Genomic DNA, 11,951 nt, shown 5'->3' with positions numbered 1-11,951 from the left:
TGCGGGAGGCAGTGCAAGACAGGAGTGCCTGGCGTGCTCTGGTCCATGGGGTCACGAAGAGTCGGACACGACTAAACGACTAAACAACAACCCGACCTTCTGGACATGGGATCGGGATGGGAAGGAGAGCCTGGGGGTGCGTGGGTGTGGGGAGCGGACGGGAGCGCGAGCAGGCAACGATGGAAAGCAAAATGAGCCGGGAGGAGCCTCGCATCCGCATCGTTTGCAGGGGAGAGCCGAGGTACAACTTTGCCTTATGGCCTCCCGTTTAAACCGTGATTTATTCATTTGCGCGAGTGGCCGGCTTAAATGTTGCGCTTGGAGGCTTTCCAAGCAGCCAAGCAGAGCAGTCTTTGCAAGCAGCGCCAAGCAACATTCCTCTCCAGAAGCAAGAAGCGAATCTCCCTTTTGAGTTTCGGTTTCTATTTTGCCGGAGTGAGCTCACTGCGTTGTTATATAAACTGAGAGAGCGAGACAAAGGTTTGCAGACCGAGGTAGCGCCCTGCAGACTGCTGGACCGCAAGCGACGGAAAGTTTGCTTCCTGCGATACAGTATTTAACATCCTCTCCGGGAAAGGAAAAATGAGGTAAGCAGTGACTCCTGCGTAGATCAGGCTCCTTCTCCTGCTTAATGACCTCCCGTTCTGCATTTTGTGCAGCTGGAGTTAGAATCCTAGAATGGGAGAGATGGGAGGAGGGAAACCCCCCCCCCAAAGCATAGCCTAGCCCCCTGCAATGCAAGTTGGATGTTGCTGGACCCCAGGGCCAGGGGCAATGGGAGCTGGAGCCCCACGACATCAGGAGAGCAGCAGCTGTGGCTCAGTGGTTAGAGCACCTGCTTCGCATGCAGAAGATCTCAGGGTTGGACTAGATGACCCTCGGGGCAAGGGCGTACCCAGGATCAAAACTAGGGGGGCAAGGGGCGGGGGCAAGGCATGGGAGGGGAGGGGCCACAAAGTGGGAATGTGGGCGGGGCTACGGAGCCCAGGTCATCAAGTCCAACCCCCTGCAATGCAAGAATCTAAACTAAAGCATCCACAAGAGAGGGCTATGCAAGATCTGCTTGAAGGTTTTCCTGCAGAGCAAGCTCCTCTAGACTTCTTGAAGGGACCTTTTTTCCCAGTAAACAAGTGTTGGTTCTGGCTGTCAGTCGCAAGAGATCTCAAAGTAAACAAGCTTCAGTCACTTCGGGAGCGGGAGCTTTGCATTGCAGGTGAAGAAAGTTATTTGTTCCAGGGCCCTGCAGGGTGTTTGGTTCCTTCTTAGGAATATCACTTTTATGCTTTATTCTATTTAAATGTTTGCATACATACCCCACAATCCTTTTCAGAAAATACACAAGGTAGCAGATATGAGATTGTATTTGGCCCAATTTGGCCCATATTTGGCAGTTCTGAAGACGACCCAGTACAAACATGGTTGCAGATATATTTCCGTCATCAGACCCTCGGCCAGACTGCCCAGTTTTGGAGTAGTTGGCTCAAAACAAGATATGTCAGAAGCCAGCTCAAAACATTTGGAACTAAATTTAGAGATCTGGGAGTCACTGCGCATGGTGCAGTCTTATCAGCTTCTGGCAAAACATACAGCAGTGGGAAGTTTGAGCACTGGGGTTTAAAAACTACTGTCCCACAGAGAAGAACTGAAATGGTCTCAATATTATCAAGCACCTTTTTCATATCTGTAGAAACTTGCTGTTTGTGACAGAAACCATACCTGTGATGACCAGTGAAGAAATTACTGGGAGCAAGCAATTACTGGGAGCAAGCAATTGCTGGGCGCCATTTAGCCTCTCAAGCCGCCTTATACTGTAACTGAATCAGACCATCGGTCCATTTAGCCCCATACTGTCTGCACTGACTGGCAGCAACAGCTCTCCGGGATTTCAGGCAGGAGTCTCTCCCAACCCCACCATGAGATGCCAGCAGTCACTTGCCCGCCCCTCGTGGCCCAGAGCCTCCCACAGCTCCGCCTGTGAGGTTAGGCTCAGGCGGATAGCATCTGTGCCCTGGGCGCAGGCCCGGGACCGGCTTCTCCTCTCCCTGGCGCGGCGGCGATTCTGGGCTCCGGCTCTCACGCCAATACAGCCCCTCCTAGCAGCGTAAGGCCCATGACTCAGGCCCACAACTCGGGGGTCTGCATCAACTCGCTCCTCCGGCCAGCAGCGCATCCGCCCCCGCACCCCCCCCCCGAGCGAGTGCTACTCGCGGCCAGGGCGCCGCCCTGATGGGGCGGCCGGCGGCCCAGCAGAGGCAGCAGCAGTGCGCCCCTCGACGCACAGAGCAGCAGCTGGAGGAGGAGGAGCACGGCTGCCGGCCCTAGCGCGAGGCGGGCGGGCAAGAGCGCGGCGCCATCTCTTCTTGTGGGTCGCGCCAGAGGCGCCCGCAGCTTCTGATTGGCTGCAGGTGCCCAGAGGAAGACGCGCACAGCAGCAGCGGCCTCAGAGGAGAATCGCCTCCCGCGTCATCCCCACAGCGCCCCTGGTGGCCAGGCGCCCTGGCGCCCCCCCCCCCAGCCCGGGCCTAGAGACGGCCCTGCAGGCATCGCCAGGCGGGCAGCGGGTGGGCTGGCCAGCGCAGCGCCCCTCCATTTATTTATTTTTGTTCTGTTTTTTTTTCTTTTTGCTTCTAGGGGGGCAGCGCCCCCCCACCCCGCGCTGGGTACGCCCATGCCTCGGGGTCCCTTGCAATTCTAAAATTCTGTGGTCCCCTGATGGCATCTACAGGTAGGGCTGGAGATAAGATCGTGGAACTGTAGAGTTGGAAGGGACCCCATGGGTCATCTAGTCCAGGCATCCCCAAACTTCGGCCCTCCAGATGTTTTGGACTACAGTTCCCATCATCCCTGAACACTGGTCCTCTTAGCTAGGGATCATGGGAGTTGTAGGCCGAAACATCTGGAGGGCCACAGTCTGGGGATGCCTGATCTAGTCCAACCCCCTGCAATACAGGGGGATCTTTTACCCAACTTGGGGCTTGAACCCACAACCCTGAGATCAAGAGTCTCATGCTCTACCGATGGAGCTGTTATTCTGGCACTCTTTGGCCAAACCTGGGGATTGGGAAGCACCTGCTCTGGGTGGGCGGGGCCTAGAAGTAAAAGTGGGCGGGGCAAGAGATGTGATCCTACCTTTTTGGCAAGAGGCCACATTCCGGTCACGCCCAAGTCTAAATCCTAAATCCTCTGAACCCTTTTGAGCAAATAATTCCTGCCTGCAGGACCCCTTCACCCTTTCTGTCTCTTTTTTTAATTATAGTTTTTATTAGATTTTTCTGATTTACATTTCAAGACATTCAACTTGAACAACCTCAAATCAAGGACTTCCCTTCCTCTCTTTCCGTGGTTCATTTTGCCTACCGTGCATCCCTGCATATTTTAAATGACCTAAACCAGTCAGTATTCCATTGTTACACCATCAAAACTTTTTTGCACTGTTGAATTTATCTTAATGCTGCCAGCGTTTTTAGATGTGCACAATTTTCACCCATATACATTTTTCCAGTCTTCTTTAAACATGCATACTTCTTATTCTCTTATTCTGTATTTCGAATCTGCAAGCTGCCTGTATTCCATCAGTTTAAATTGCCATTCTCCTTTGGTTGGGACCTCGCTCAATTTCGATTTGGGGGCTAACAAAACACAGGCCGCAGTAGTGGCATACATAAATAGCCCTTTTTGTTACCTAGGAATTTCCCTCTGAATTTTCCTCAACAAAAAGACTCTGGGTTTTGTTTTGTTTTGTTTCTGAAAGGTACTTTTAAACATTTTTTCCCATTCATTATACAGTTGTAGCTCGGAAGTCGGACAGAATCCATTCCAGGAGTCCGTTCAACTTCCAAAACATTCGACTTCCAAAGCGCAGCTTCCGATTGGCTGCAGGAAGCTGCTGCAGCCAATCGGAAGCCCCGTTGGATGTTCGGCTTCTGAAAGAACGTTCAAAAACCGGAACACTCCCTCCCAGTTTTCAAACGTTCACGAGCTGGAACGTTCGATTCCCAAGGCGTTTGGGAACTGTATAGTGGTACCTCTGGTTGCGAATGGGATCCATTCCGGAGCTCTGGTCGGATCCCGAGGAATTTGCAACCGGAGGTGCCATTTCTGCGCATGCACACGCGGCGAAACCCAGAAAAATACTTCCGTGTTTGCCGTGTATATATCCCGAAGGATACGTATGAATGTAAGTAGAGGTACCACTCTATATCATTTCAAGAGTGTCCCTCACGCTTTCTCAATCTCTCTGTCTCCCTCCCTGCCTGCCTCTTCCCTCTGCAGCCGACCCCTGAGGTCAAAGCTGGAGAGCTTGCAGTGCCATTTCACCTGGGATTTCGAGATCAAGGACAAGGTGGATGCAGTGCACATCCTACAGGTTCTGGCCCCAAAGGCCCAGCACACCCCACACCGCAATCGAGGCGCCTACCTTGCCATGAGGGCCTACCTCCAGCACCTGCAGGGGAACTACGAGGAGGCCCTGGGCAGCCTCCGAGAAGCAGAGGGGGCTCTGAAGCGGGACCACCCTGCCAACTTCTCCCGCCAGGCCCTGGTGACCTACGGCAACTACGCCTGGGTCTACTACCGCTTGGTCAATTATGACATGGTGGACCTCTACCTGGGACGCATACACGACATCTGCCGGTCCTTGGCCAGCCCAGAGGCTTACTCTGCGATGATCCCTGAAATCCACGCTCAGAAAGGTTGGTCCCTCCTGGCTGTGGGCTTCCGGAATGGGGATGAGGCCGCAGAATGTTTCCGGAAGGCGCTGGAGGTAGAAGAGTCCAATGAGGAGTACCAGGCTGGACTGGCCGTCTCCGTTTTTGCCTCCTGGACTCATTCCTCTAATGCTGAACAACGGGAAGAAGCCCAGAAGTTGCTGGAAGAAGTCATTGCTCGCCAGCCACAGAACTATGAAGCCAAAGCTTATTTGGCTCAGGTACTTAAGGATGTGGATACGGAAAGAGCGCTCTGCCTTGCGGACGATGTTGCCCGGGAGAGCGTGAACCCCGAAGTCCTCCGAAACATCTCCAAGCTGTACAAGCCGCAATCCCTTCCCCGAACCATTTCCATTCTGAAGAAGGCCATCGCCCTAGATCCTGGCTACCATCTCCCACACCACGACCTTGGCCTGTGCTACCTGAAGCAGTTGGGGAGCCCTCCAGGCGATGTCAGAGAAGAAGCCGTCGAGGCTGCCATCGAGAGCTTCAAACGCGTGCTGGAGAAGGATCCTTTCTCCATCTTCACCCAGCTGAAGCTGGCGATGTTTTACGGCGAGAGGTCGCCGGCTTACGAGGAAGAGATCTACCTGAACCTGATGGAGGAGCTCCCGGGAGCCAGCAAGAGATGCCAGCAGTCGATCTACATACACTGGGGGGATTTCCTCCTCCACAAGAAGGGGATGAAGAGTCAGGCCCTAGAGATGTACCAGGCGGCTGCCAGGATCCCCGGAGACCATGCATTTGAGAGGAAGCAGCTGGAAATTCGCCTGAAGAAGCTGGCAAGTATGTTCAGGGAGGATGGAGAAATGGACCAAGCAAGAGCTGTCTACAGCTTCCTTGAAGAAACGGGGCTTCAGGTTAGGAGGCAAAAGAGTGGCAGGGCCCAGCAGTGAAAGACCTTCATACACACACATTTGCGAAGAGGCAGGGGGTTGTGGCTCTTTCCTTCCAGTTTTGGCTCTTCCTGCAGCCTCTGAGCCCCATGATGATGATGATGATGATGATGATAATAATTTATTATTTATACCCCGCCCATCTGGCTGGGCTTCACCAGCCACTCTGGGCGGCTTCCAACAGAAAAATAAAATAATCGATTAAACATTAAAAGCCTCCCTGAACAGGGCTGCCTTCAGATGTCTTCTAAAAATCTGGTAGCTGTTTTTCTCTTTGACATCTGGTGGGAGGGCGTTCCACAGGGCGGGCGCCACCACCGAGAAGGCCCTCTGCCTGGTTCCCTGCAACTTGGCTTCTCGCAGCGAGGGAACCGCCAGAAGGCCCTCGGCGCTGGACCTCAGTGTCTGGGCAGAACGATGGGGGTGAAGACGCTCCTTCAGGTATACTGGACCGAGGCCATTTAGGGCTTGAAAGGTCAGCACCAACACTTTGAATTGTGCTCGGAAACGTACTGGGAGCCAATGTAGATCTTTCAAGACCTCTGACAGGAGATTTTGCTGGGGAAAAGCTGGTTTCCTTAAAGTTTCATTGCATTCCCCTCCCCGCACTAAACAGGGGGAAGCTTCCGGTTGTGTTTATCTGCAATAAAGTGTAGTTGTTTGTAGAAGATGCATTGCTTTTATTACTATTACTATTCTTACTATTTTTAGTTGCAGGCGGAAAGTCCTGGATCCAGCAAGGGTTAAAATCTAACGGAGGATTCCATTGCTGAACCAAGGAGCGACTTTCTTTGTGGAATAATGGCAGTAGTTGCCACGCTAAGCACTTTTTCCCCGCACTACCAATTCCCATCATCCCTAGCTAGCAGGACCAGTGGTCAAGGATGATGGGAGCTGTAGTCCAAAAGCATCTGGAGACTCGAGTTAGACCAGTGGTTCCCAACAGGTGGTCCGCGGAACCCCAGGGGTCCGCGAGCTATGCCAGAGGGGTCCGCAAGATGCTATCAGAATAAAAAATATATTAAATATATTTCGTATGATAACAGATTTTTTGTTTTGGCTGCTTCCTGCATGAGCAGAGTCCAGCGCAAAACTAGAATTAGAGGCAGTAGTTCTGCTGTATGCCGTTAGGTGGCGCTTTACAAACACTACTGTTTTGCAAAGAGGCAGCGCACGCATTCTACTAACGCTCACCTCCCCAAGATGCTTTGCGCGCGTCGGCTTCATTTGTGCGCTACTGCGCAGGTACCCTGTCTTCTCCATTCCCCTCCCTCCTCCCTGGCGCGCGCTGCCTCTTTGCAAAACAGTAGTTAAAGCTACAGTTCGTGTAGTTAAAAATGGACCGTTGGTTAAAAAGTGGTTCGTTAAAACGACAAAGGCCTACAGGTGAAGAGGAAGAACTGTAAAAAAAAACGTATAAATATAAAATATAAAAAGACTCTTAATTTGGCTCTCACTTTTTAATTTTAGGATTAGGAATTAATGGGGGTCCTTGTCACAATAGCGGCTCGATGAGGGGTCCTCGAGAAAATTTTGTTGGGAACCCCTGAGTTAGACAAAGGCTGTTGGCAGAGGAATTCAATGCAATGATCAGTTTGTTTTGTGCTTGATTCCAAGGCTGTCAGTATGGAAGAAGCAAGACCTTTTGGGGTGTTAAGTCTGTGAGTCCTTCCATCCTGGGCTGAGGTTGTATATATGTTGTGCAAATAAACCATATATCCTAAAGACACCACGGTCTCCACTGTCGCTCATTCCAAGGCACGTAACAGTATTAAGATTATGGTAACCACATATTGCTTGCCCGTCACCCTAAGGTCCCAGGGCGGGTTGCAGCCATGGAAGTTATTAATATATCAAAAGATGGCATTGCACAATATTGCAAACAGTTTAAAGCCAAGTAGGAATTGCTGGGGGTTGAAACAGATTAGCCTTTGGGTCCCTTCCAACTAATTGCAGAAGTGAGGTGGGCATTCATAAGAGACACTTCAGGGGTTGAAATGCCACAGGGGGTGCTTGCGTTGAGACTCTGCTGTGTCTCAGCTGCACAACAAACACCAGGGGGAACATGGGAACAGAGCCATGCTCCGGGAAGTTCCCCTGCGCCAGTCTCAAGCCTGCTGTCGTCTTGCTTGGCACCCACAGTTTTCAGCAAGGCTTGTTCAAGAGAACCAGGAAACCTTCAGCGGAGCCCTGCGGTGCCAGATGATTTTGGGAATGTTCAGGGTGGCAGCAGAGGACATATTGTTCATTAATATCCTTTCTAATTTGTGTTAGCAAGTTCCTTTACTTAGCAGAGTTTACATTCCCCTTTTGCATGCACAACAGATATCTGGTTGCAGGCTTGTGTGAGCCTCTCACTCTTATACAATTTAATCTGTTTCAGATTGAATTGTACGTTCCTGGTAAATTCCCTTGAATCCCTCTTAAAAGAATAAAGACACCACAATCTTATTCAAAGTCAACAAGAGAAGTTTACTAACATCAGTTCACAGTTGGATTCCTGAAGCCAGACTTAGATACAAATATTTACATGTTGATCTACTCCATATGGGGGAATAATCCCAGTGCTCCTGCTAGCTGAGAGCTAGCAAAGCAGTCCTAGCTAAAAGCTGGTCAAACAAAGAAGTGAAAAAGAGAGAGGTGTGTTGTGTGACTCATCCTTTTGTTACCTGGACAGGTAAGGTCACGCCCACTTTCTATCACATGCAGAAGGAAGGATGCTCCAGCAAGGAGGAACAGGAAGTTTCGGCTGGCTGGACCAAACATTCCCTTGCATGTCTTCTCTAGCATTACCAGGAATGTTGTACTTGACTGCCTCTCATGGATCACGTCCCACAGATGAGACCATCTCATCCAGCACCCCTTCTTGCTGTGCCCCCCCCCAGATGCCCCTGTGTGAAGGCTGTAAGCAGCTGCCGTCTGTCCTCTTGCGCCACTCAGAACCATGAAGACCCTATTGGAAGGGCAAAGAACATAGGAGTGTAAGATTTTGGAGGGAGGGAAGGGAGCCAAAGGATCTAGGGGGCCACGCTCGGCTCCTAGACCTGAGGCTCCCGATCTGCTGGCCAAATTTTAAATCACAAGTTGAGGACCACCCTGTTCCTCCTGGTTCCTCTCATCCCACTTGGGTTTGTAGACCAGGAAACTGCAGGAGGGGGGACAACTTGGAACTTAACCTTTAGGAAAAGGGGGACTTTCCCAGGAAACTGCCACCCAGCTAGCAGTCTTCTTCCGGAACAGCCATTGATGCTTGTTTAGGCAAGCCAACTCGGATGCTTAGAATCTTAAGAGTCAGGAGGGATCCCGAGGGCATCCAGTCCAACCCCCTGCTGGAATTGCGGCTAAAGGATCCATGACAGAGGGCTAGCCAACCTCTGCTTAAAATCCTCCAAGGAAGGAGAGTCTGCCACCGCAAGTCGAAAGTCAAAAGTGATTTTATTTTTCATTTTCATTTTTTGGAATATATTTCATGTAATTCCCACCAATTCCAAATAAAGTTCCAATACATAACAATTTTTCTAATAATAATAATAATAATAATAATAATAATAATAATAATAATAATATATTATCAACTTCCCCTTCCATTTTCTGTGATGTTTTCCATTCCCCCCCCCATTGCTGCCCCCTGTCTTCACTCTTATATAACTACCAGACTTTTAGAGGACATCTGAAGGCAGCCCTGTTTAGGGAGGCTTTTAATCTTTAAGAAATTAGTGTATTTTAATATTTCTATTGGAAGCCGCCCAGTGTGGCTGGGTATTATTATTATTATTATTATTATTATTATTATTATTATTATTATATCCTAATCATAACACAATAATCTCTTATTCTTTCTGTTGTTCAAATCCTGCTTCCAAATTCATCATATTATAATAGTTCTTTGAACGTTCCGAAGAAGGCTTCCAGTTACGTCAGGCAGAGGAACCCCGAAGCCCTCCTTGGCTCTCTCTGCAGTCTGAAAAGTAGGAAATAATCTGGAATTGGGACATGGTGGCTTAGAGAACAGACACACTCCCTCCCTCCCAACCTAACAGAAGCAGGATTTGGAGAAGTGGGCGCTTGCTTGCTTCGCTCTGCCTTTCCCCAGGATCATTGCTAAGGCTTCCGCCAAGGAAGGGGGGTCTTTCCCCCTAGACTAGACTCAGCCGAGATATACGGTAGCAGCTTCTGTGGAAAGACTGGAAACTGAAACCTATAAGAGGAAAGTCAGGAGAGAAAGGGCTCTCAGCTCATGAAGTTGTTTTTCTTTCAGGCAAAGGAAGAGTTTTGTCACACCACAAGGACAAACACCGGTCCTGTATGGTTTAGTTGCAGGGGTTGGACTAGAGGACCTTTGGGGTTCCCCTCCAACTCGACAGTTCCATGCTCTAGGGTTTTGAGACATTAGGAAGGTGGGGGATTACCCTGCTCATGCCCTGCTTGTGAGCTTCCCACTTTGGGCCTGATCCTGCAATCAGACAGCTCCTTGGATGTTCTTATGAACTGAAGCAGTGGCTACGTGCCAGCCCCTCGTGAGGAGCAGGTGGCAAGCACACACCCGCCAACATTCCTCAGATAAAAATAGGGACATCCTATTCCACATCAGTGTCCCCCCTAAACTCACACCTTCATCTTTCCATTTCTGGGCGTAATGAATCCCGGCTGCTTCCGTTACATAAGAAACCACCTTTTTTGGAACTTCTGTCCCTTGTAGAAAAGCTTCAGAGTGGCTGGGGAAACCCAGCCAGATGGGCGGGGTATTATTATTATTATTATTATTATTATTATTATTATTATTATTATTATGCTTTTAATCACTTTAAACATCTTTTTTTAATTATCTCGTCCTATATCATTTCCCAAAATACCCAAGCTTTCTTACATAACCACTACGTGCGGGAAAATCGAGGTGCTTTTTTAAAAAAATATATATTTATCATCTTTATTTGGTTAAAATACACACATACATACATACATACATACATACATAAGATCAAGAAAGAGAAATAAAAAGTTAGAACAAAAAAGAAGAAAAAAGAAAGGGAAAAAATAGACACGGTGTACAAAACCATAATTTACCGTCACATGGATTCATTTCTCAAATTTCTAAATAAAGAAAACTTCCAATTCTTCGCATTGGATTTGTGTTTTTCTTTTTTTCCTTTATACTTAGCACACATCCTTCTATTACTCTGCTTAATCTTCTTGTATTCTCATCTCATAACAGTTATTCAGTACAGTATACTTTACAAGGATCAGTTTAATTCCGCAAGGAGGTTATTATTTGAACAATATGTTTTTAGATATTCTTTAAATATTTTCCATTCTTTATATACTTTCTGGTTTAAAAGCCCTCTTACTTTCCTGAGGTGCTTTTAATGTTTTCCAGTATTTTAGCTTTTGCGTGTTTTACAGCGGGGTTCCAAATTGTTCCGGGTTCTTTACCTTTTTCTAAACCACTTGCAGGTTTCCGACTATCAACCAGCGCTCAAATTTCATGAAACAAAGAAGCAAGAAGCAGATTAATACCCACACCAACTCTCCAAACATCTGGGTAAAGGTAAAGGGACCCCTGACCGTTAGGTCCAGTCGTGACCGACTCTGGGGTTGCGCGCTCATCTCGTGTTATTGGCCGAGGGAGCCGGCGCACAGCTTCCAGGTCATGTGGCCAGCATGACAAAGCCGCTTCTGGCGAATCAGAGCAGTGCATGGAAACGCCGTTTACCTTCCCGTCGGAGCGGTACCTATTTATCTACTTGCACTTTGACATAGAATCATAGAGTTGGAAGAGACCACAAGGCATAGCTGTCAACTTTCAGATTTGAAAATAAGGGATCAGCAGCAGCCTCACCTGTCCTGGGGGCAGTCTACGGCAGACATCCCCAAACTTCGGCCCTCCAGATGTTTTGGCCTACAACTCCCATGATCCCTAGCTAACAGGACCAGTGGTCATGGATGATGGGAATTGTAGTCCAAAACATCTGGAGGGCTGAAGTTTGGGGAAGCCTGGTCTACGGTATATCTAACAATCCAGGATAGCAGCGGGAAATGGCACTGGAATAAGGGAATTTCCAGCAAAAAAAGGGAAGGCCGACAGCTGTGGCTTGGAATAAGGGAGTTTCCCGCAAAAAAAGGGAGGGTTGACAGCTATGCCACAAGGGCCATCCAGTCCAACCCCCTGCCAAGCAGGAAACACCATCAAAGCATTCTTGACATATGCCTGTCAAGCCTCTGCTTAAAGACCTCCAAAGAAGGAGACTCCACCACACTCCTTGGTAGCAAATTCCACTGCCGAACAGCTCTTACTGTCAGGAAGTTCTTCCTAATGTTTAGGTGGAATCTTCTTTCTTGAAGTTTGAATCCA

General features: G+C 49.0%; 1 protein-coding gene across 1 annotated transcript; it reads left to right on the top strand.

Annotated features, from left to right (window-relative positions):
- Positions 1-417: 417 nt before the first annotated feature.
- On the top strand, positions 418-9,009 carry LOC118077725 (interferon-induced protein with tetratricopeptide repeats 5-like). The gene is made up of 2 exons (XM_035101439.2): positions 418-587; positions 4,273-9,009. Exons 1-2 carry the CDS (start codon positions 583-585, stop codon positions 5,600-5,602), a joined length of 1,335 nt encoding a protein of 444 aa, XP_034957330.2. The 5' UTR covers positions 418-582; the 3' UTR covers positions 5,603-9,009.
- The last annotated feature ends 2,942 nt before the right edge of the window (positions 9,010-11,951 follow it).

The sequence above is a fragment of the Zootoca vivipara genome, chromosome 10, assembly GCF_963506605.1.
Source record: "Zootoca vivipara chromosome 10, rZooViv1.1, whole genome shotgun sequence".
NCBI lineage: Eukaryota > Metazoa > Chordata > Lepidosauria > Squamata > Lacertidae > Zootoca > Zootoca vivipara.
This window is presented reverse-complemented; position numbering and strand designations above follow the sequence as displayed.